General features: G+C 47.1%; 1 protein-coding gene across 1 annotated transcript; it reads left to right on the plus strand.

Moving 5' to 3' along the window:
* The first annotated feature begins 2223 nt into the window (after positions 1–2223).
* On the plus strand, positions 2224–25107 carry SCN3B (sodium voltage-gated channel beta subunit 3). The gene is made up of 7 exons (XM_060017760.1): positions 2224–2421; positions 2844–2923; positions 9422–9585; positions 12133–12358; positions 16923–17061; positions 20727–20806; positions 21172–25107. Exons 2-6 carry the CDS (start codon positions 2869–2871, stop codon positions 20788–20790), a joined length of 648 nt encoding a protein of 215 aa, XP_059873743.1. The 5' UTR covers positions 2224–2421; positions 2844–2868; the 3' UTR covers positions 20791–20806; positions 21172–25107.
* The last annotated feature ends 650 nt before the right edge of the window (positions 25108–25757 follow it).

Below are 25757 nucleotides of genomic sequence, written 5' to 3' on the forward strand. Positions count from 1 at the left end.
AAGAAGAGAGAGGTCGGATGATTAAATCTGGATTCAATACAATTATTAATAGCATGGGATAATTGGTTGAAACTAATACATTTTAAAAAATTAATTAACTTATTTATTTATTTTTGGCTGCGTTGGGTCTTCGTTGCCGTGCACAGGCTTCCTCTAGCTGCGGTGAGCGGGAGTTACTCTTTGTTGCGGTGCGCGGGCTTCTCATTGCGGTGGCTTCTCTTGTTGCGGAGCACGGGCTCTAGGCACTCAGGTTCAGGAGTTGTGGCGCACGGGCTTAGTTGCTCCACAGCATGTGGAATCTTCCTGGACCAGGGCTAGAACCCGTGTCTCCTGCATTGGCAGATGGATTCTTAACCACTGCACCACCTGGGAAGCCCGAAACTAATAAATTTTAACAGCAATAAGCACAGAGGTGTCCCCCCCACACAAGATCCCTCTATAAGTACAAGATAACTCTGCAACAAGTTGAGTGAAAAATACTTAGGGATTTTAACTGACCATAGCTCATTATGAGTGAGATATGGCTGTAAATGTAACTGAACAGACGTACCCTCTGAAGCAACTGTGGCCATAATTCTCCTGGATTTACGCTGGCAGACCCCACAGAAAACATCAGTCCCTCTTCTGGATGTATCATGCCGACAAACTAAAAATCCTCCTGAGACAGTGACCAGCGTAGTTAAGGGTTGGAAACTACCAGAAAATACACTGGAAGAGACTTACGAAGCTTAGCCCCAAACAAAAAATTCTGGGGTGGGATGTGGGGAAGCATAGCTCTCTCTTAAGGAAAACATTTTGCCGACCACTTAATGGAGTTTGGGGAGGAAGGAAGAGTGTACAGAATTCAACTGAATATGAAGAAGAACTTCCTTAAACGTTAGAAGGGACTGACTTTGTGAAGTAGTGAGCTCTCATTCCTGACAAAGGCCAAGCCTGTTCATCAGGAATGTCCTTGGGGGATTCAAGAATTGGAAAGGAAGTTGAATTAAGTCTTTAACTTCTCATCCAGGTCTAACACACTGTGATTCAAGGGCTGGTCTTCAAAGCAACACAGAGTATGGCCTGGTGGCTCCCTGCCCAGGAAGAAGGACATTCTGTTGCTCTGTGATATGTTAGGAGGGAGAATTTCCTGCACATGGTTCACTTACCGTCAGCTGTTACTCTGCCGTTCTGTTTTGGAATATCAGTGTCAAGCTTCCCGTTTTGGAAAGGGAGCAGTAGGGAATGAGAAGGGGGGAGAGGTTCTTGTATTAATCTTTCACTCGGTTCCAGGCATTCCTAATCTATTATGTCAATTTGAGTTTATAACTAAATTTAAACGTTCAGGTTTCCCTTCCAGGGATGGGGAGGGGCAGTGAAACAGCTGCTAGGACTAGGGTGAGGCTAATAGTTGGAAGAAGCTAAACCACAGTCTATCTGCTTTTAAACTTAACAACAACAACAAAAAAGTGAGCAGAGCGAGAGGGAGTTGCTCCACCTCCAACACCACTGTTGCACAGACGTTTGGATCACCTCCTCAGCCAGTGAGGAGGTGAACACGGGAACAGGTGCGCCTCCCTCTTACCCCACTTCTAAGCAGGGATTATTTTGCTGCGTTCAGGGTGCCCGGTACCAATTAATCAAGGCTAGACAAAGGATATACCAGGAGGGGATGGGGTCGGGGGAGAGAAGCCAGGAGCCATGTAGCATGTACATTAAAGATGACATCATTGAAAGAGATTTGGCCCTCCTCTTCCCGGAGCTGGAAGCTCGCATGTCTGTGCAGGAGCCAAAGCGGGGTTGCTTGGGCGGGGGCGTGGGGGCGGTGAATTGGTGAGAGGAGGCGTGCCGGTGCTGGGGAGAGGTGTGGAGATGCGAAAGGCAGACCTGGAGTCAGCCGGCGAGCAGAGAAATCGCGGGGGCTGAGGTCTTTGCGCCGCTCCGAGCTCCGCCCCTGCGCTCGGCAGCCGCGCTCGGCCCTGAGAGGGGCACGCCTGTTTGGGGGTGGGGAGTATTGCACTGGCGCGGGGGGGCGGGGGTAAGTGGTGGTGGTGGCGGTGGAGAGCCGCCTGCGCATGTCAAGGCTGACGGAGCACACACGGTCGGGGCGCCTGGAGAAGGGCGGCTGGTCACGCGCCACGCAGGGTCTGGGCCCCTGCACGATCTGCAGGCGAGCTCGGGGACGGGGCCCACCCACCCCACCTCTCGATCGCAGGCCGCACAGAAGCTTCCGCCTCCTTCCTGGCCCCCCTCCGGACCTCCCCGGGGAGGCTCGGCGGGTGTGGACTGGGCTGAGGTGGAACGAGTTCTGTAGCTCAGACGGCAGCCCCGGTGGTTTCGGGTGTGAGGGCAGGCCCAGCTGGAGAAGGCGATCAGGGCGGACGAAGCCGGCGCTCCCGGGTCTGGGTGGATCCTGGTCGGAGCGTAACTCTCAGTAGGGAGGTGAGAGATGGATCAACAGGGACCCCTCCGGCAGCTCAGCCGCCTAGAGCCTGCCTGCCGCTCACTTCGGAGAAGAGCTTTCCCCGAGGTGCAAACAGGGGAAACAGCTGAGCGACTGGAATTGGAAGTTCCGGGTGGGCGGGGAAGGCTCTGTCCGTGGTGCTGATCCGGATCCCAGCAACGGGCTCCGGGGAGGGCGCGCCACGCTGCCGATCCACTCCCTCGAATTGGGGCAGTCCGCCAGAGTGGCTTGGAGCTGAAACCCCCGCCCGGCTCAAGAAGCCCGCAGAGCCTCCCCAGTAAACGGCACTTGGCCCTTATTTCAGTCAGAAAGTCGCTCCCTTGGAGCAGTTCGTCCCAGAGGGTTTCCTCGAAAGTACTGAGAGGGAGCATTTGTTGACCCAGGGAATCTCTCTGTTTAGCCCCGGAAGCCACCCGCTGAAAAAGATGCCTGGCTTCAACAGATTGTTTCCCCTGGCTTCCCTCCTGCTCATTTTGTGGGGTAAGTACCAGCACCCTGCCATGCGAGATGCAGATGACAGTAATAATGCTAACAGTAATAACACTTATTGATGTCGTTGGTGAAAACGAGGAGCCCTGGCTGACTTCCCCCTGTGCATGTCTGCCAGATACGGGATCCAGAGGGGTTCCATGAGAGCTGGGATTCTGAGATTGGAAAAAGGCCTCCCCACTCCCGTGCTGCTTTATTCCTGAACTTCCCTTGGTGGTTTTTCCACCCTTCCTCCCGTTTCCTGTTAATTTCAAAGTATTTTTTTCCCTTTCCCGTAGCTGAAAGAGCATGCAGTCACATTCATTATTAAAAAATCTCGGTTACCGTTACATTTCATTTCTCAATGAGGTCTTTGAATTAATTTTTATATTTTAAAAAAATCTGGATGCGTGCATTTTGAGAATGAAACTAGTTGTTGATCCATCTGTTTAATTTCAATAAGTAAAACAGGCTTCAGCCATTTGCAGCGATATATTAGATAAATAGGCACCTGGGAATTGCATCTTTCTTCTTTTTCATGAACATGTGGAATTAAGGTGCGTTGGTGTTTGGGGGGCTGAGTTTTTTTGCCTTTAAAGATAAATAGGTTCTTGTTTGTCTGCTGTGAAGGAGTGAGGTGACCTTCTCCCTCCAAATAAGGGAATCCTATACTTGAAACAGTAAGCCTGAGCAGAGTGGTGTTAGAGATGGGCTTGGAGTGGGGTCTGCATGTGTGTAGTGGGAGTTAATGAGTCTACATGATAATGTCTGAATGTGTGATTGAGAGAATGCTTTACTGTGTTGATGTATGCCTCAGGGTCTGAATGTGTATGCTAGTGTATGTCAGAGCATGTTAGCATGGGCATCTGCATGGATTGATGAGGATGTAGTAGGTGGGTGTGTGTGTGTGTGTGTGTGTGTGTGTGTGTGTGGTTGTTGTGTAGTTATGGGCATCTCAGTCTTGGCAACTTAGATCCTCAGGTCAAATATAGGTGCTCTCCAGCTGATAATTGCTTTACATGATCTTAGCTACATTCCTCCATGTTAAAAATCAATAACCAGTATAATTAGATGTGAGCATGCCCACCTGCCTTACTGAAACTGGGTATAGGATTATGCTCTGTGGTTGGCAGGGAACTCATTCTGCTGGTGCAGTGGCAGATATGCTGATGGGAACAGCCTCTTTACCTTAGTATCACTTTATTAAGCCTCCAGGACTAACTCTGGCTGCCAGCATTATCTGGATTTTGCATGTGACCAGAAGCAGAGCCAAGCTTCCTGTTGAACAAAATGCCTGATGAGACAGGCTGGGAAGGACAAAGAGGGAGAGTAATGCCAGTCCCAAGGGCAGACTCACCGCCACCCATCCCCAGTAGGGTCAACCAGACCTGAAGATGAAGCAGACATAATAGGTCGCCAATGATCTCACCTGCCTTGAAGACTTAAGGCTGTGATTTCCTCAGGGGGAGGCTAAGACTAGGGGGCTTAGGAGAGGTTAGTTGGGCTGTATAAGAAAGAGCATGAGTAAAGCAATGAGAGATGAAGTTGTAGAGAAGGTTGGGGAGAGATTCTAAAGAGCCTTTCTTCCCAAACCCTAATTTAAGTTTTAGCATATATGCCTGAATTCTAGTGGAGGGGGAGAGCACTCTATAGGCCAAGGACCTTTTGACTAGGACTTACAAAGCCTGGATTGGAGTCTCAGCTCTGCCACTAGCTTGCTGTGTAATAACCTTAGAGTATTTTGTTCCTCATATACGTATATTTGGAAATACATAAGTTTGGAAATTGGGGCGGGTGATACCTAACGTCCCTTTTAGCTGCACAACTGAATGGTAGGGTAATGTGATGTTTGCATGTAATTCCAGCATTGGAAAGCACTTAACTTTGATGTGTTCACCCTTCCCAATATGAATGGAATTTTTTCCATTCTTTTATTTTCTGCATGAATTGAACAAAATTCCCTTATTTCCTTCAATAAAGTATATAATAATAATAATAATAGAATCTACACTTGCCTTGTGCTTTACAGTTTACAAAGCAATTTTCAATCTATTTCTTCTTTTGGTCCCCATAGCAATCCTATGGTGGTAGTCAGGGAAAGCAGTATTATTTCCAATTTAGAGATGAGAAAATGAGTGCAGTGGAGGGGAAAGGACTTGCTAGAGAACTCTTACCTCTTGATTTCAGTCTTCCAGGGCTTGTTCTAGCTCCTCTTATGGACATGTGTGCTGCTATACAGGATTGCCAGGTTGGCGTCTGTCCTCTCATCCCTCTTTGGAGCCACCCTTCCACTCCTCTCCCATGCCATTGCCTTTCCTAGGGCCTTACTCATTTTTACCTCCTAGTGTCTTCTCTGATTTTCCTCTCCCAGGTGTTGGTTGTGTTGGGGAGTGTTTTCCTCTCTTCCCCCAGTAACCCATTTTACATCCCATTCTTTCAAGGCTCTGCTAAGTGACTGGCTAATCTGATAGACCAAGTCATTTCAGGGTGTTAATATCTACAAATAACAGCATTTATCACCCCCCTTTGGAAAGTATTTACATTCTAATCAAAGCCTTTATTTTCTTAGCATTGCAGAGCAAAGTTAAGAGGAGCAATATAGCAATAACCAAAGAAGAAAAAGATTTGGGGTTATTAGAGGAGTTGGTTACATACACATTACTATCCACCTGATAATAGATTGATGCTATTCCTTAGTTAAATATAATCATAATTAATATTTTCTTCCTTCTCTGGTTTCCTCATTATTACTATAGACATTGAAGAGGAGACCATGGGTCAAATGATTTGGCCAAGATTATTCCAGGAGTTTATTATTCACAGTCAGCAATGTGGGTTGAATGTCGACCATATGTACAATCTTTTCTTGGATATCTAGAGGATTTCTTGGAAAGAGAGGCAATAGTGTACTGGAGACTTACAGGGTGAAGAAATATACTTTACCTTTTGGTGGAAGGAGCAGCGAGTCATATCGCAAAGGAAGGCAAACAAGGATGAGAGGATTCTGTGGCCATTTTGCAATGTTCCTTCCAGGACCTCATGAATTAAATTGACCTCATGAGCTGAGTTCTTTCTTAGGACTTCATACCGGACTTTGGCAAGGAGAAGGCGATCAGTGGGGCTTGCTGTCTGATGATACCTTGGATTACTCAGGGGCAACTCAGAACAAAGAGAGGCTGCTGTGCCCTACTCACCATCCTGACTGCGTGTATTCTGCCTTCCCTCCTTTAACTCTAAATGAACTAACCGTGTTTATACTTAAGACCAACTCATCTACTTGTTCACTAGAGGCTATCACCTCTCACCTATTCAAGGATGTTAGTCCAGCAAACTATACACTTTCAAGCCCCAGCAGCTCTACTGTTCCCTTCATCCAAGCAAAGTCATTGAACCACCTCTCAGTCTGATCACTGTACCAGCCTCTTAACTGTTCTCTTTGCTTCCAGCCTTATCCTTCCTCACCTCTTCAGTTTATTCCCAACATAGCAGTCAGATCAGGTAATTTTGTATAAATCATGTCATTCTTCCACTCAGCAGCCTCCAATGCTCCCATGTCACTCAAAGCAAAAGCCAAAGATCTAACTGTGGGCTGGAAGAGCAGCCGTGATCCGGCTCTGACTTATTTCTCCTGCCTCATCTCCTCCTACTCTCACTTTGTGCCCTGTACTTTATTGTGCTTTTTGCTTTTGCCAACACACTCCCACCCTAGGGCTCTCGAGTTGCTATCTCCTCTGCACACCTTCACACAGATATTCATACAGCTTGCTCCCTCCTTTCTTTCCTTCAACACCTGCTCGACCTCACCTTCTCAGTGAGTCTCTGATGATTCTATGCACACTCTAACTCCTCTATTCTGTTTTATTTTTTTCTTATAATTGCACTTATTGCAGTTTAATGTTGCTTATTTTCTCTCTCCTTCCACTGGAATGTGGGCTCCATGAGAGCAGGGATGGTTTCTGTTTTGTCCCCTGTTGTGTTCTCAGTGCCTAGAGCAGTGCCTGGCGCACAATAAGCACTCGATATATGTTGAAAGAGTGAAGAAATAAATGAAGGAAAATAACATTAACGAATGTACAAAGCACATTCGTAGAAATCATCCCATAGAATTTGCATGACACATCTATTAGATAAATATTATTTTCAGCATTTTGTTGATGCATAGACTGAGTCTCAGAGAGGTTAGACAGTCTACCAAACTGGGAATTCTCTGGCGGTCCAGTAGTTAGGACTCTGTGCTTTCACTGTAGGGACCTGGGTTCTATCTCTGTGTGGGGAACTAAGATCCTGCAAGCTGTGCAGTGTGGCCAAAAAAAGTCTATCAAACCCAAGCCTTCAGCTGCCCAATACCGTCTTTCTTCTGCCTCTATAAGCGTAACTGTACATTCCTTGGTACATTTTCGTATTCTTCTCTGAAGTCATCATCACTGCACTAACTCATCTTTACCACGTCTCATTAAATATGAATGTGCCCCGAGGCTCCCTGCTACATGGGGTTCTCAATGCACACCCTACACCTCCATCCGCTCCCAAACTTTTGCACAGACCATGCTTTATTTTTTTTAAACCAGGTCAATACTCAAGTTTTCAAACTCTTCATATTCTGAAAATGTTTCTGATCAGTTCTCTCTAGATATGGACCCTCCCCCGATTAAAGTGATGACCCATTATGCAGAAGCAGGAGAGCCTCTTGCAGGCTGCCTGATAAAACCACCCCCTGCTTGTTGAGAGTTTAAAGCCAATGAAATTTATTTTACCTTGATATGTTAAATTTTATCATAGTGCCTCTAGTTTTTAAACTCTATGTCTAAAAATTAAATTTGTTGCTTTCTGAGTCAAATATTTCATTTTTTGACTCCTAGTGAGTCGGTCAGTCTCATTTTAAGTTCTAAATAAAGCTTTTCTCTGCTTTTAGAAAGAACTGTCTGCCAGTAGAGGAACAGACTGACCGTTCACTGTGGACTAGTTTTTAAATTACTATGTGTATTATTTCATTTTTTAGGGGTTCTGTTTTTATTGTTAATGAGAAGGTAGCCTCAGAAGGGGTTAGAAGTTCTGATATAAGAATCGTTGGCGATTCATCTCACTTTTGAATCTTCTGTATAACAGGCAAACTCTCTTACCAAAGAGTCTTTCGAATTCGTTAACAGCTCCAGCACCAGAAAAAAAAAATTTTTTTAATTGAGTTAGCTTTACTTTCATGTGACTTTTGCAGTTGGAAAGAATCTATTTTCTCTTCCACAGGCCAACCTTCAAATATTTGAAGACAGGTGCGTCGGTGTTCAAGCTAAGCCCTCCCGGTCCCCGCTTCGTTCTTACCAGACTTTGCCCCCAGACCCTTCTCCATCTTGCTTTCCTCTGTACATGCACTCGTCGAAAACTTCCTTTCGTACGATGTGACACCCTGAATTGATCATAGTGGTCCAGATTTGCTCTGAACCGCACCGGGGAACTGCTCCTCCTTTGTCCTGCCGTGTACATCTGATAACACAGCCCACGTTTGCACTTGCTTTCTTGGCAGCCACGTCCCGCTTTTGATTCATTCTGAATTTTCAGTCTGCTGTACTTACCCTCTTTAATGGGCCATGAGCTTCTAGAGGGCAGGAACTATAAGTCCAGGCCTGCGGGTGGCCTCCAAGGTGCCCCCCCAATCTGACTCCCCCTTTTTTTGTTTTTTACTTTTTTTAATTTTGTTTTTATTTTATTTTACTTTTTTATTTTTTTAATTTTTTTCCCCTTCTTCATTTTTAACTGTGTGTCTCTCTCTCCTCCTTGGGTGAAGCATCATCGCCCCAGCCCCAGGGTCAGCTCACCATTCTCTTCCTTGCTGCTCCGTCCTCCACCATGCACCAGAATCACCTACATTTGCCATAAAACACAGATATGATTACATCTCTCTAAGGCTTTAAAACATGTGACCCCTCCTATTGTGAAGGGCATACAGAGGTCTTCACAACATGGGTCCGATCTACCTTTCTGGCCTTAAGTCTCACCATCGTTCTCTTCCTCTCTTCCCAGCCCAGCCAGGAGTAACTGCCTCTCCTCTAGTATGTCACTCATCATGGTCTGGTTTTATGACAGGAGTATGTGTTCCCTGCTAGACTATAAATGTCTTTAGGGCGTGAAGCGTGTTTTATTCATCTTTGTATCTCAGCGTCAGGCCTGGCATAGAGTAGATTTCTGTGGGTGTTGGTGGAATGAAGGGGTGCATGGGTGGTTGATGGATGGATGCATGGGTGCCCTGTTTCCCACCTTGACTCTAAGTCCTTGAGGGCAGAGCTGAGGTACGAGCTGTACCGCATCCCTGCTGCTTCCGGGGAGGCTTGCAGTCAACGCTGGCTCATCCCTGCCCGTGGTGAGAGGGTGTACCTGGGGAGATACGTACACGTGCATGCTGTTTTCCAGTTTGTCTCATGATTCTGCCTTCTCTGTCTCTCCTCCCTCCCTCCTTGTTCTCCACTGCCTCTCCCCTAACACCTCCTGTCCCTTCCCTGGCGTCCGGGCTCTCCCCAGCTGGCGTCTGCTCCCCTGTGTGTGTGGAAGTACCCTCGGAGACGGAGGCGGTTCAGGGCAATCCCATGAAGCTGCGCTGCATCTCCTGCATGAAGAGGGAGGACGTTGAGGCCACCACGGTGGTGGAATGGTTCTACAGGCCCGAGGGCGGTAAAGATTTCCTTGTATGTCTGACTGCTGACTCTGCCCTTTGTTTCCGCTGGCCTCTGCCATTGTGTGCCTGGCTCCCGACAGCCTGGGGAATGACGATCTGACAAACACTGGCTCTTTCTCTCCAAAGCACTGACAGCTCCTCTGCAGATTACTGACAGCCTTAGTTTAGCCCAGCCTCTGGGAAAGGGAGGGCTCCAGGCCAGCTCTGGGCACTCCCGGTTACAGGCGGGGTAAGGAGGAGAAAGGCATGAATAGTATTTAGAGCCTACTGTGTGCCAGTCACCCCACTAGGCACTGTGCAGGTGTTTTCATCGAATCTCTGCACCATCCTGCTGGATGGATTAAATTCACAGAAACATTGAAATAACTCCAAGGGTCATTAAATGAGATAGCATAGGTTACCTCATTTCAGTCTCACAATCTCAGTGAAACAAGAATGTCAGGCGTGACCAAGACTGATGTGCAACTGGTACACACACATCAGTGGGTAACATATTTAAATAGTCCTATAGTGGTTACTTGTGCCAAATTTCCCAAGTGGCTTCATCACCATCCTTCCCACTAGGAACCTCCAGACCTCCCACGATGTGGGAACTAAGGGATCAGCCATGGCCAATGTCAGTTCTGACTGGTTGGTGCCAGTGCCAAAATGGTTGTTATATACTTTGAACACCAACTTGGGGATGACCATTATTCACATTGTCACTGTCTTTGGAGCCAGGCTGCCTGGGATTGATTCTTTTTTTTTTGCGGTACACGGGCCTCTCCCTGCTGTGGCCTCTCCCGTTGTGGAGCACAGGCTCCGGAAGCGCAGGCCCAGTGGCCATGGCTCACGGGCCCAGCCGCTCCACGGCTTGCGGGATCCTCCCGGACCGCGGCACGAACCCATGTCCCCTGCATCGGCAGGCGGACCCCCAACCACTGCACCACCAGGGAAGCCCACGGGGATTGATTCTTGACTCCACAACTTATTTTAACTCTGTGTCCTTGGACAAACTGCTTAACCTCTCTCTCTGTGCCTCAGTTTCCTCATCTCTAAAATGGGGATATAAGCCATAGCTACCTCACAGAGCTGTTACCAGGACTCACGTGCTATAATTTTTAATGCGTTGAGAATAGTTCTGGAATACAAGAAGTACTGTATAAGTGTTTGATAGAGAATACACACACACACACAAATGGGGCAACTAAGAGTCAAAGAAATTAAGTTAGTGAGACAGCTTAGATTTGAACCAGGTCGTCTGACAGCAGATACAAAGAGCTTATTACTGCACTGCCTCATCTTCCTGGGGGCAAGTTTTTCCCCAGTGTGTCTAATGGAGACACAACATTAGGATGAAATTGAGTTTTGCTTGCCCTTCTGTCTAGCTCTCCTAAAGCTGGACTCATTTCTCACTCTAGGCTGGATGTGCCATTCTGATGTGGCTTTGCTGCACTCAGGTGCCAGGCCTGGGACAGTAGGCTTCCTAGCGCCTGGCTCAGGGCTGACCGCAACCGAGGTTAGTGCGTAGGTTACAGGAGCCTGGACGTCTTGACCAGATGCAGAGGACCCCACGAGCCTCAGGTCTGTTCATATGCCAGCCACCTGCTCTGCTTCCAGGCCTGCCCAAAGTGAGGAGAAGGTGGCTCAGATGGAGGAAAAGAAACTTAAAAAATTGTGCTGGAAATACAGAACAACACTAATAGAAATTTTTGTGACAATGAACATGTTCCATATTCGTGCTGTCCAATTCAGTAGCCACCAGCCACAGGTGGCACTGAACACTTGAACTGTGGCTAGTGCAACTGAGAAACTGAATGTTACATTTTATTTCATTCCTAGTAAGTTAAATTTTAATGTAAGTAGCCACACGTGGCAAGCGGAAACTAGATGGACTGCACAGCTGTAGAAGGAAACAAAAAAAAGGTATGTCAGAAGGTGGAAGTGTTTGAGAAGAGAAATGTAGAGACCACATTTCAGATCTAATTTCGCCCAGAGTGGAAGAGCTGATGTGTACACATTGGCTGGCAGCTCTCTGCTCAAGTGGGCCACTTAAGCAGCCTGGGTCCCCTTCCTGCGGCCTGGCCCCGACTGCTCACATCCCCTCCAAGAGGACCAGCTCCGAGAGACACTTTTGGAGGCCAGAGCTCTCAGACGTCTTCATGACGCATGAAGCTGCCTCTCTGCTTTAGTCTCTCCCCGGCTGCCCCCATGACACACCTTTCTCTCTTGTTCTCTCTGCCTCCTTCCAATCCTTCCTTTCTCTCAATTTCCCTCTCCTGATCTCCTGTACACTTCACTCACCTTCCTCTGTCCTCTTTCTTTCCAGCCCTTTTCCCTGCCCACCTCTTCCTGCCGTGTCCACGTGCCCTGACACCTGGGTGCCTTTGCCCGTCTTTCCCTGTCTTTGCTCTCTTCCCTGCCCTCCTCTGAGACGCCCATCCCACTCCCACATTTGGGAGCTCCTGGTAACACTGTCCCCGTCCCCACGTCCGAGCACCATTCTGGTCCTTTTCTCCGCCCTGTCCCCACCTCTACCCTGTCTTCTCTCCTACACCCTCTGCTTCTCTACCTGCAGATCTATGAGTATCGGAACGGCCACCAGGAGGTGGAGAGCCCCTTCCAGGGACGCCTGCAGTGGAACGGGAGCAAAGACTTGCAGGACGTGTCCATCACTGTGCTCAATGTCACCCTGAACGACTCCGGCCTCTACACCTGCAACGTGTCCCGGGAGTTTGAGTTTGAGGCACATCGCCCCTTCGTGAAGACCACCCGGCTGATCCCCCTCCGTGTCACCGAGGAGGGTAAGGCTAGGGCACAGGTTCCCTTGGGTGCCCTGCTCTCGGGGGAGGGAGGACAGCGGGTTTCCACATAAATGAGCCCCTTGCAGAATGCAAAACCCCATGTATCTGGAGTAGTGATATCTAAAAATGTCACCACTGGCTTGTCCTCCTGGGGCGACCAGCTTTCTGCAAGCCGCCCGAAAGCTTGCCTCTCTGTGTCTTTCCTCAAAGCAGAAAGGCTTGGAGATGATAGTGCAGTAATCTTGACCCGGTCCCTGGACTCTCACCTTTAGAGAAAGAGGACAACCTCCCTGAAGCCTAAAACTGCCAAGACAGTTACACCTACTCTGGCCTGCACTGAATCTCGGACTCAGTGGGCTCAGAGAAATCTCCTGAGGTTCTCTAGAGGTCATCTACCCTCTTGTCTGTGACTCATACAAACCTCTGAACTAGCGGTGCTCAAACTTCAGCCAGCCTCAGATTCCCCTGCAGGACTTTTTTTTTTGCGTTATGCGGGCCTCTCACCATTGTGGACTCTCCCGTTGCGGAGCACAGGCTCCGGACGCGCAGGCTCAGCGGCCATGGCTCATGGGCCCAGCCGCTCCGTGGCATGTGGGATCTTCCCGGACCGGGGCACGAACCCGTGTCCCCTGCATCGGTAGGTGGAATCTCAACCACCGCGCCACCAGGGAAGCCCCCTGCAGGACTTCTTAAACCCAGGCTTTCTGATTCCGTAGATGGAGCATGACAAAAAAAGTTTCCAGGAAGTGCTGTTGCTTTGAGAACAACTGCTACAAACCAAAGTCTGACAGCCTCTGTCTTCTGTCTCCCTCCACAGTAGTCATACAAGAAATCCCCTCCCCATCCGTGGCGTCTCTCCTTATATAACCTCACTTTCAGCTATGAGAAGGGGAAACGCGGTTTGCTCTCCAATCTTTAAATTGTCCCGATTTCCCACAGCTGGTTCCTTGTTAGGCTGGGAAGTTCTTTCATCAACCTAACTCAAAAGTTTCTGTTGCGATCGAATCCAGAATCTTGAGGGTGAACGTAGAACTGGTCTTGTTCTGCTTTCCATGGACTCACTGTTCAGAGCACTGTGGCTTCTCACCCCTTGCAAATGTTCCTTCATGTGGCAGAGGAGCGATATACGCATCTCCCTTTGTGTTTTCTCACCCAGGCTAAATGATGACTCCATTTTACTTAGCCCTTCCTAGACGATCTATTTCCAGCACGTTCTCAGCATTATGGCTGCCCCAAGATGCAGGTCAGTGAACAGGCAAAAGGTGTGGGGGCAGGAAAGAAAGGAGAGGTCAAATTAAAGCCAGGCTCTTCCTAGAAAAGGATGCCAGGATTCCCGACTTTAAGGCCACAGGTGTATTTATTTTTTTATCGTGTTATGGTGATTAAATTCATGAAGCAAACGAGAGTGCACAGCAGAGCGAGTGATGTCATGATTTAGACAAGACTAAAACGGAAGGTAGGTCAATCCAGATGCTGCACAGGGACTCTCAGGCCACTTGGCTCAGACCTGATGAGCCTCTCCCCCTCCTTGAGCCCGTCTCCTCTTGTGTGAATCGAGGGGGTTGGACTGGGAGCTCTCTAAGGTATTTTTTTGTTCAGAAGTTCCATTATCCTCTTCTGTTTACACACCTGTGCCCCCGGGGGAAGGGAGCCTGGCGCCCTCTGCTGTTCACCCTCGGGACTGTCGGCTGGTGACAGCCAGGCCCTAGGAAGTTGCCTCTCTCTCCACCTTGTGCTCTCAAAGGCTTTTGCCTCCAGAGACCTTTGCGCAGCCAGTGGAAAGCATGGCAAAGCGGAGCCAGTCTGCCTGCCTGCCGGGCACCAGAGCCAGACTTGGGTAAGAACAGAGGGAAAACAAGTTTGTCATCAGAGCCACAGAGCCTCTCGGGACGTTAGGGCTGGAAGGAAGCTTGGCTGTCTTTCAGTCCAGGGGTCTGAACAAAGAGCTGGCATCGGAATCACCCAGGGGGCTTTCCTTCAGTGCAGAAGGCCCCATACCACTGCTGCGGTGTGAGTGCAGCAGGTTGGGGTGCGGTCTGGCGAAAGTCAGTTGAAATGACTCCCCAGGTGGTGGGAGGGTGCAGCTCTGACGCCCTCATGTTATGGCTGGGAGACAGAGCTCTGGAAGAGGAGGGCTTGCCCAGACATGAAGCACGTTAGCACCAGAAGCAGGACTGCGGTCCAGATCTTTGCCTCTATTACCTGTGTTTCCACTGCATCTTTTCCCTCCACCACCACCCACTCCCTGCCACTTTTTCTTTTTCTCTCTTCCCCCGACCCCGTGACCCCTTTGGCAGCCCTCTGCATCCCCACCCCCAGATATTCACTGCTCTCATACTGCTGCATGCTCCACCATGACACATTCCCCACGTCTGCTCCATCCCTGTGGTCCCAGAGAATCTCCCTGCTTCTCTTTGCTCAAGCTGGACTGATCCTGGCATAGGCTCTCACCTCCTGGCTCTAAGACAGAAATCTGAGTTCTCTTCACCTAGAGGTAAATAAGGCTACTGAGGACAGCTTCCTGTGGTACTACTTCTGGCTACTGCATTTAAAAAGAGATAGGGGGGCTTCCCTGGTGGCGCAGTGGTTGAGAGTCCGCCTGCCGATGCAGGGGACACGCGTTCGTGCCCCAGTCCAGGAAGATCCCACATGCCGCGGAGCGGCTGGGCCCTTGAGCCATGGCCGCTGAGCCTGCACATCCGGAGCCTGTGCTCCGCAACGGGAGAGGTCACAACAGTGAGAGGCCTGCATACCACAAAAAAAAAAAGAGAAAGAAATAGGGTGCTTGAAGTTGAGCACATCGCAAACCAGACCGTTGTCAGCCCGTGAAAAGACATTTGATGTGTCTGGCATTCTCCTATGCCTCAAGCTGCATCTGTGACCTCCAGCTCCAGTTAGGAAACCTGGGTGATCCTGGAGCCCTTGGACTGCTTCTCTGAGGTGAAGGTCATGGCTGTGCCTATATTGTGCTTTTAATGAGCAAGGCCTTGAGGATGACTTATGCCCTATGAATAACCATGAATCTAATTTGCTGCTGAGAGGTAGCAAAGGGAGTTGTGGCTGCAGCCTTCCTTGCCACTAGGAAGGAATATATGTCGGGACATTTGCCATGTATTATGTTTCAGTTATTTATTTATTTATTTTTGTCTGCACCACACGACTTGTGGGATCTTAGTTCCCCAACCTGGGATTTAACCTGGGCCCCATCTGTGGAAGTGCCGAGTCCTAACCACTGGGCCGCCAGGGGATTCCCTATCATGTTTTATTTGTCATTTTTGTTGGTTAGGAAACAAGGAAGGTCAATATTTATTTATATTCATTCATTCCACAAATACTTATTGAATACTTCAAGTATTCTAGGATTAGGCAACAGGCTGATAATTCAGAAATAAATATGTTCTTAGTAAGCATACAGTCAGTAGAGAAGAGAGATAAATACATCACAGTACAATCTGGGAAGTGTTATAATAGATGGATGGAAAAGTGCCTGGAGAAGAAGGTGAATAATAACTGCACAAGAAGTTGAGGAAGGCTTCACAGAGGAGGTGACTTCAGTGGAGTCTAGAAAAATGGTTGGGAGATTGAAAAGCAGGAGGCGATGTTGGGACAGAGGTAGCACTGGGGTGTGAGATACGATCTAGGAAGAGGGAAGAGAAAGAAGAAACGTCCACAGATTCCAAAAGACCACAGCGTGTGTGAGTAGAGAGGTTTTGCTGGCCAACCGAATGGAAATGAGGTGAGGAAGGCTGCACGGCGAGTGGCCTCCTGTGCCCTGTTAAGAGAGTCAGGTCTCTATGCTGAGGGTGGTGTGGAATACTGGAAGGTTTTCAGTAGGTATATGGCAGGATCAGATCTGTGCTCCGGAAGTAGAACTCTGAGGACAGCCTGGTTCATATGTGGAATTCTCCAACCCTCATTTCTGTTTGGGTTTGGAATGACTTGGAGGGAAGATGAGCTGGGAACGTCCTTGCTTCTCATCCAGACATGCTCAGGTCACTGGGTGGGCTGACGGCACTGTCCACGTGGCCCTGTCCATGTTTTCCGACGCCCTCTTCCCGGGGGTACCACACTCCGCCACCCTAAGCTCAGAGGACAGAGCCGGCTCAACTGAGACATGTGCGTCACACCTGTGCAGACTTTTACATGTCCCAAGGTATCCTTAATACATCAGGTAATGTGTGGTATGAATTATTACCCTCACTTTACAAATTAAGAAGCTGAGTCTCAAATCAGGGAAATGACTGTTCACACACCGGGAAGTAGGAAAACTGAGACCCGGCTGCACGTATCTCAGCTCCAGGATTCCTTCCAGCTCTATAACTTCTTCCTCCATCCATCATTCTCCCTCATGCCTCCCTCCAGAGCATCTGAAGAAAGTCAGTGAGCAAGCGGACAGGCAGGAGAATTAGGGGATGTTAAATCTCATTGGTACCCTCTTGCGTTCCTTTAGACCCAGTGCTTATTTAAGACATACCTAGAAATAGGCCTCGTGTATCTCAGACCTCAGGGACAGCTCTGGGCTTGTGGGACATGCATATTGTGAGCCTCACTCTCCCCCTTGCAGCTGGAGAAGACTTCACCTCTGTGGTCTCAGAAATCATGATGTACATCCTCCTGGTCTTCCTCACTCTGTGGCTGCTCATTGAGATGATATATTGCTACAGGAAGGTCTCAAAGGCCGAAGAGGCAGCCCAAGAAAATGCGTAAGTCCAAAGATGCCAAAATGATGATAGCTCGCCCCTTCCGAGCGCCTGCTCTCATGGGTGAGGTGGTGAGCAATTTACACAGTCCTCCACTTTCCTCACAACAACGTTTGAGGTAGGCAGCACGAATATACCCATTTTACAGATGCGAAAGCTGAGCCTGGGAAAGTTTGCCCAAGACCATTATAAGAGGCAAAGCCAAGTTTGACTTCGTGCCTGCTACCTCGTGCCCTGCACTCTTAACCACTATGTAAAGCCCATCCGCTGCCACCACGATCCCATGACATTAGCATTATTATGACCATTTTATAGATGCTGAAGCAGTTCAAAGAGCTTAAGTGGCTTGCTGGGGCCACACAGATAATGAGAGGAGAGGCTGGGATTTGAACCGAAGCCTGTCTGGTGTCCTTGCTCTTCCCGACACATTCAGCTGTTTGCTGTAAACCACAGAGCTCATCAGGCCACCTGGGCTCTGCCGTCTATTAGCTAAGGAGCTCCAAACATGTTCTTCCCCCTGGAGCTTGGCCGTGATTGAAAACCCAGAGATGGGCTCTTCTGCTCCAACGTCCGGACTGTACCTTGGCCATTTTCACCAAGGCCCTAGTCACTCGAGCACAGGTAACAGATGATGGGGTCTGAGAGTCTAAGGGGCCATGTTGGCTTGTTATTTGGGGAGAGGAAAGATAGAAAATAACCCTCACAGATTTACACAGTGGAGGTGATAAGCTAAAAACCCTAGGCTATTATCACCTAGAAATGCTTGATAAAGTATCATTTTTCATGATATCTATGATCTCAGGAAAGTAAAAAATTATAACTGACCAGATAGAAGGAAAGAAAGGATATGCTGGGGAGGTTGTCATTCCTGGTGACCTGGGTGATCAGATTTCAGTGCTTGAGCATAGGAAGTGCCCACACTTGGACAGGAAGTGCCCACACTTGGACAGGAAGTACCCACACTTGGACAGGAAGTACCCACAGCTGGCCTTGCACAAGAAACAGAGTTGGAACTGAGGTCACCAGCAGAACCAGGATCCTCAGAGGGCTACAGCTCGTGCAAAAGATAGATCAGTAAATAATCATCAGTCCACCAGCCCAGAGAAAAGCCAAGGAAACCTATCTACCTGGCTTGACTCCAAGTAGAAACATAAAAGATTCTTGAGAACCGGTAACCACAAGCCTGCTCTCACAATGTTTGGGATTTAAATTTATGCTACCCACGTGATCCAGGAACCTCTAAGCTGAGAAAGTCAATAAAAAAAAAATTAGTCCCCAGACAGTGATAACCATGTAGACGCAAATGAAAAACTATTTTCTGAAGGGACCCACTTTTAGCTGAGGCTTAACAGTGCTCCCCAGATAAAGCATTGCTGAATCTGATTCCACAGTCTCATCCAAAACTAAAAGACACAGCAGGAAATAATCCAGCATGAGCAAGAGAAGTAACAGATGGCAGGATTAAACCCCGGGAGCTTCAGACACAAGAAGGACCTGGTAGAATATAGAAAAGAAATTTGCTTAAAAGAGTTAAAACAAGAGTAGGAACCAAAACACAAGAATACAATAAGTTATTAAGAAAAAAGAACAGGCAGATTTGAACAGGAGTAAAGAAAAACCTGGAAATGAAAAATACAGTCAATAACATTCAAAACTCAATGGATTGGTTCACCAGAGATTGGATACTGGTGACCAGAAGATAAACATAAGGAAGTTTCACAGAATGAAGCACAGAGATATAAAAAGGTGGAATATCACAAAGAAATAGGAAGACAAAAATTGAGAAGATCGATTAGCATAGAAGAGAGAAAATGGAGGAGAGACAATATTCAGAGATACAGTGGCTAAGGAAAGGTATGACTTCAGATTCAGGTAGCACAATGTGTCCTGAGCAAGATAAATACATATAAGTCTAAACCTAAACACCAACCATCTTTAAACTGATTAATGGCAGCAACTAGTATAACCTACAGCAAATATCTATGTGGCAACTTTAGAAGAACTGCCTATAATATTAGAAATATGTCAAGGATACCTGCTTCTATTCTATACTGGAGATCCTAGGTGGCGCACTAAGTAAATACAAAAAAAAAAGAGTATGAATTGTAAAGAAAGAAACTAAATTATTATTCACAGCCAATACGATTACCTATATAGAAAATCCAAAGGAATCTATAGACAAACTATTAGAACTAGTAAGGTTTCATAAGATTGTTGATACAAATCAAAATATTTATAAATATAAATATAAAAGCATCTATATTCCAGCCACAACAATTTAGAGAAACATCTCAATATTTAAAACATTTTAAAAAATTCAATTACAATAGCAACAAACACTCTCCAGCACCTGGGAATAAATCTGATAAAAACGTGTAAGATATTTAAGGAGAAAATCACAAAATTTTACTGAAAGATTTGAGTTAAATAACTGAAGACTAAAACCTCACTGTTACAAACATAGCGATTCTCTTCCAAATTAATCTGCAAATTCAGTAAAATTCCCATCAAAATACCCAATGGATTGTTCAAGGAACTTGATAAGCGGATCTTAAAAGTCATACAGAAGCCCAGAGGCTAAAACTAGTCTAAGCCAGAGGATGGTCAGATAGTAAATATTTTAGGCTTTTCAGGCTACAGAGGGTCTCTGTCCCCTATTGTTCTTTCGTTTTGTTTGTGTGCAACCCTTTAAACAAGTAACAGCCTTTATTAGCTCATGGGCCATAGTTTGCCTGTTTCAAAGAACAATAAGTTTGGGGGAGGTGGCTGGTAGGAGTTTTCCTGTCAGATATAAAGATTTCTTATACAGCTATTAGAGTAAAGATTTTATGATACTGGACTTCCCTGGTGGTGCAGTGGTTAAGAATCCGCCTGCCAATGCAGGGGACATGGGTTCGAGCCCTGGTCCTGGAAGATCCCACCTGCCGCGGAGCAACTGAGCCCATGTGCCACAACTACTGAGCCTGCGCTCTAGAGCCCACGAACCACAACTACTGAGACCACATGCCGCAACTACTGAAGCCTGTGCACCTAGATCCCATGCTCCACCAACAAGAGAAGCCACCACAATGAGAAGCCCGCGCACTGCAACGAAGAGTAGCCCCCGCTCGCTGCAACTAGAGAAAGCCCACGCGCAGCAACGAAGACCCGACACAGCCAAAAATAAAATAAATAAATTATAAGAGGAAAAAGAAAGATATTTTCAAGACATGGAATCATCAAAGAAAAAGACAAATGTCTCAGAAGGAAAACTGGTAAAGCAAATGAAGTCATATTGCAGAAGTACAAACCCAAATTGCTTATAAACTTATGAAAAGATGCTCAACTTCACCAGTAATCAGGGAAAGGAAAATTAAAAAGATCTATAAAATGTAATTTCCCATCCATCAGTTTGGCTGATTTAATCTAACAGTACTAAGTCCTGAGAACAATGTGGATAAATGAGAAGACTCATACGTTGCTGGTGGAAGGAAAAAACAAAAGTATTTATTATTCTAGTCTGCTGAAAGGGCCATTCTCATTTTCTCTTGGGTAACATGGTGAGAAAGAAGAGCAGAGGTGTTCCAGAGACATCCTTGTTCCTGGGGCCCTTGCTCCTTCCCTTTTCCTGTGTTGGCACCTCTGGGTACAAATGCACTGATTTTCTTCCCCCGTCTCTCCTCCAACAGGTCTGACTACCTGGCGATCCCATCGGAGAACAAAGAGAACTCTGCGGTACCAGTGGAGGAATAGGAGGGGGCAACCGGAGGTGATGTACAGGGAAGGGAGGGGCAGGTAGATAAGGAGGCAGGTTGTACAAGTGACCTTGACACCCACAAACCAAAATGACTTTAGATTTGGTCCCTTAGATTTCTACCCTACCCAGAATCCCCACCCTCAGGGTACTTCTTTAAGTTGATGCCCAAGTAGTCAGAGCTCTGTGCGAGGTTCAAGTCCTTCAGAAGGTGAGTTGCTTTGGCCTGAGTGTTGGGGCAACTTGAACTCCTTACCCACAGTGACAAAAAATAATTCCCCATTCTCCCTCCTATGTAAGGATCGTGGATGAGGTCAGAGAGCCTTTGGCTGGGCTGGACTGGGCTGGCAATTCTCAGTGAGCTGTTTTATCACTGGTAGGTGGCCTGAACACTGAAGCGCTGGCTACCCCATGTTCAGTGATGTCAACAGCGTCAGGAGGGTGCCCCAGGGGCCACATCACTTCCCTTCACATGTCCATCCTTCAGTTCATTCATCATACATCCACTCACCTCTGAACTGTCACCTCTGACTTGCTAACTCCATCAGACCTCCACACACAAGACTTTGCGAGAACCAAGGAGCCAACATTTCTACACGACTCAAACCTCAGCCTGCCCTTGCTGTCAAGCAAGCAGCTCCCATGCCAACTGGACCCCCCCACCCTGTGCTCCACCCGGCTTTGAACACGTGCTGGAGCCGCTGATTCTCCATTGCCGCAAGTGAATGGAGGGCTTAACGGAAGGAAGCTGGAGTGATTAGTCTGGGTTAAAGCAAAAGAGTGTCATGAAGTGGGATTCCTTGAAGTCAGTTTTTCTAAGTTCCTGGTCCACTTGGCTGGAGCATCAGAGCAAAGCATGCGCTTCTAGGCCCTCCAGTGATAGAAAGGTCATTAAGCATGGACTAAAATGTTCTCTGGACTATGGTGCTCCAGGGCTAGATCCCAAGAGGTCTCAAAGGCCTGGGTTAGTGTCAGTACTTCAAGAAGCCGAGAGCAGGGGACTTGGGAAGTCATACAACATGTTCATGATCTTCCTGGGGCAACGTGTGTGCCTTGCCAGGTGAACGCACCGCCGGAGATGGCGGGGTGGCATTGTTTTCCTGTGGGCACTGGGACTGCGATTCCTAAGTTCTTCCTCTCAAAATTTCTGTGGGTCAGTATTATTACTCATACGGGAGGCAACGGAGACTCAAGACAGGACTCCACTGATAAGAGACTTCAAAGGATAAACTGGGGCAGATAGAAGCCTAAGGCGCGGTCCAGTTTACACTTCCCGAGATGGGATAATTTTGTCCTTGAAAAGACTTTGAAATTGAGTTTGGCACAGAACTCGGTGGATTGCCTGGATGAGGTTAGCTCTGATTCAGGCCATTAGAAATTGGCCAAAAAGGCAGAGAGAAGGATGGGAGGTAGATTTGAAGAATTTCTTTAGTGAAAAGGTTTGTGAATCTGAGACGTCTTCCAGAAGGGGAACGCATCCGGAAATGGCATTTAACTAAGACACATGTTTTTAGCCTGAGATAGATGATGGCAAATGAGTGATGTGACAGAGGAGGGACAGGCTAGGTGGCTTCCAAATATTTCACCTGTGAATTCATAATGTCCAAGGTTTTTTTTGTTTTTTGTTTTCCCCTAGATGTTAGGAGAGCAGATGAACACTGGAAACATTTTAGTCGATATCTCATGTTTCACTTTGAGTAACTGGTGTAAGTGCCATGTCCTTCTGCACCTTGTGATGAGAGGGGGAAGGATGCTTGATGGGATGTGAGAAGATGAAAGTGACTGGGATTTGATGAACAAGATGTCCCTCAGATCCAGGGGCATCTACGGGGAAAGATCCCACTCTCTTGGCTTTGGGCCTCACCTGACAAACTCAGTTCATCTCTGCCATCCCTGGGAAAGCACTTGAATTAGTCCTTGTTTACATATTTGAGAGTCTGATCTTATCGAAGAAAATACTTTCAATAAATTCAAGGCCTTTCTCTTTGGTAATTTCCCACACAATCTCTCTGAAATAGGAGACAGAATATAGATTTTCCTTACTTTCCTGTGAGGAAAACGGGCCTGGATTACTGTGAGGTTTTCCCAGTCACATGGATGGCGGATGACAAGCCTGCCACAGAAACTCCTTTCTACCCCTCCACTTCCCTCTTGCGTCAGTAGACCACGCATCTAACTTGTGATCTAGAATGCACGTTTTCTTTTCCTTTTTAAAAGCCCAACTCAGATATCTCCTGGGTGATTTTTAATGAAGCTGAATGGTACCTCTCTTTTATTCTTATCCTTTACAAGTAATCTTCTCTAGTCTTTTCCTCCTCCTAACTTCTCAACTCTTCTCATCTTTAATGCTTTCTTTATTAAGCTATATGATTTACCAAGCATTTTAATTATCTTATTTCTTCTCCACAACTAGCTCTGTGAGGTGGATATTGCTAATATGTTAACAAATGAAGAAACATGCTGTCTGAGGTTAAGAAGCTTTACCAAATCCTAAGTTCATATAGTGGGTAAACAGAGAGCTGGAATTCAGGTCTTCTGAGCCCTCGCCCAGCTCTCTTTCCACTGAGACCATAGCTGCTTCCTTTCCTCTCATTTTTCTTTTTTTTTTTACTTCCATCTAATCTTTGCCTCTCTTGCTTGTCCTGAGATGTTAAACATCTTCGCTCACCCCTAACCCCACTCCACTGCTCCTCTACCACTCTGCTTCTTGGTCCATGCTAAAACTGTGCTTTCAGAGTCTTAATCTCATGTTCGTTTCCCCTTTCTCGTTGGTTTGTACCTCATTATTTCTCCTGAATTGCAATTAAACTCCTTCCTGGGAGACTTGATCATGACTATAAATCCACAAGGTACTGTGATCACCAGCCTACTTCAAATCCTCACTCCCTCCCTGTTCCCCCGCATATTCCTACAAAGGACCCAGATAAACGTGCACTGCTCTGGAAGCTCTATCTGGTATGCTGTTCTATTAAAGGGCTTAGAAACGTTCTCAAGGGCTATCATCACTCTAGGAACCCCACCTGTTGTCTTGGTGCTGGATAATTCCCCCTGACTGATGCTTAATAATACAATTCCCTCAAGGCCAGCTCGGCTGGGTCTGGTTTTCCCTCCCTTGGGCTTAACAGCCATGACCTTCATTGCTCAACTCTGCTGGCCCTGTGAGCACCTCGCCCAACGGACCTTTGCCGTCAGCTCAGCCTTGCATCGCAGCCCCAACTCTCGTGTGGAAATACCTTGACGGTCAGCACCTGTCCCAACACCAGCCTTTATTTTCAGTCCATCTAAAAGCACTGTCCTTTAGAGTCACCACCCCCAAACACCCACACGCCCGGATTTCTGACTCTCTTGAGTTTCTGGTTTCTCCTTAGATGCCAAACTAGAAATGTTAGTAGGAAAGGAATTTTTCAGAGCAGGAATGTGCTGAAAATATGTATAGAGCTATGAATGGTTAAGAGAAGAGACAGTAGCTCCTTTTTTCCCCCCAGAACTACGGGATCAAAAAGGAAAACATACCCATCTCAGAATCTGTGAACCCACCTGACATAAATCAGAGAGAAAAGGCCGTGTTACTGCATCTTGGCAGGAAGCAGCAGCAAGGAGCTAGACCCATTTCAGAATATACCTTGGCTCTCCTTCCCAAGCGGAAATGGAAAACTAAAACAAAAAACACCTTCCTCTCCCATCCCTTTGTACATGAAAAGCCCCCAACCCAGTGAGTCCTCCCAGTCACGGCAAATGTATCTGTGTAGTACTTGGTGTCATTACTCCGATCACCCATTCATTCTGCATTTCGGCACCCTCTCTGCGTCGGGCACCAGTCTAGACCGAGTGTGCCCTGCGCCCTTAGGTTTTAAAAATATCATCATCCAAGCCTTTCCTAGTCTCTAAAACTCTACCATGGCAGATGACCCATGTTTGGCACCCCTCCCCTTACTTGAGGCTGTAGTAGGACCCAGTAGATGCACATTTGAAGCGAGTCTGAGCTGTAGCTCAGACTCAACCCCTATCGTAGGCCAGCGAAGCCTCAAAGCTGGTATTCCTCTTTTTTGGGCAGAGTGACAGGGAGGGAGGCACTGAAGGACGAGCGCTTGTAGGTTTGTGAGGCACCAAACACAATCAGCAAATTCGTACAGCCATGGAACTCGTCACCGTGTTGTCACCTTCGTGTGGCTTTTTCTTGATTTTCCACAGCCAATCTTTTTCTGAACTTTAGAAATGTTGTTCCTGACCACTCAAGCTCTCAACAACCTAATGCCTGTATGTGGTGTTTTTCAGTAAACTCCCTGTTCATGTCAATAAAGTGTCTCTAAACACTGCTTGCTCTGGTTTTGCTCCACGGTGTGTGTCTGCTACACATACTATGGCTTCTACCTGCCTCCCCAGCCCACATCAATTCCTGAACTCACAATCACTGGATATATGCCCAGAGAATGAAAAATACATTTAATAGTCTAGAATGAAACATACTGTCTCCCTTCTTTCCTTCCCTACCCAAATACAAAGGAATCCAAGAGCCAGAGTGTTCTCACCTGAATGACATCAAGCAAGTTGGTGAGGGGCTCCCAGCAAGGAAGACCTAGTGAAGGGAGGGACCCCACTCCCTTACCAGGTTGGCTAACATTAAGGAAATAAAGCAACGCTGTCCCCCAATGTGTGTCTTCCTAGAAGTGCCAAGGCCCCAAAAGGGAAAAGTTACACAAGAAATTGTCACTGGGATTCAGTCTACCATACACTCCTAGAACAACAATACTACTGATTGATAATGATTAATAATGATATAAAATCATTAATAATGATTAATAATGATATAAAATCATTAACAATGATTATAATAATGATATAAAATTATCTTCATATAGTACTAGCCACTATACTAAGAAACACAGACACACACACATATATTTTATGTTATCTCTAAAATAAACTGAGGCTGGCAGTAACGGTCGGGGCCCAAGGACACAGCTGG

The sequence above is a fragment of the Delphinus delphis genome, chromosome 8 (genome assembly GCF_949987515.2).
Source record: "Delphinus delphis chromosome 8, mDelDel1.2, whole genome shotgun sequence".
NCBI classification, from domain to species: Eukaryota; Metazoa; Chordata; class Mammalia; order Artiodactyla; family Delphinidae; genus Delphinus; species Delphinus delphis.

What these genes read in the sequence shown, in the direction of transcription:
- SCN3B (XM_060017760.1), top strand. Translation starts at nt 2,869, where the DNA reads ATGCCTGGCTTCAACAGATTGTTTCCCCTGGCTTCCCTCCTGCTCATT. An exon ending in AGGGCGGTAAAGATTTCCTT is followed by an intron (nt 9,586 to 12,132) that starts GTATGTCTGACT and finishes CTCTACCTGCAG; the next exon opens with ATCTATGAGTATCGGAACGG. An exon ending in GAGGCAGCCCAAGAAAATGC is followed by an intron (nt 17,062 to 20,726) that starts GTAAGTCCAAAG and finishes CTCCTCCAACAG; the next exon opens with GTCTGACTACCTGGCGATCC.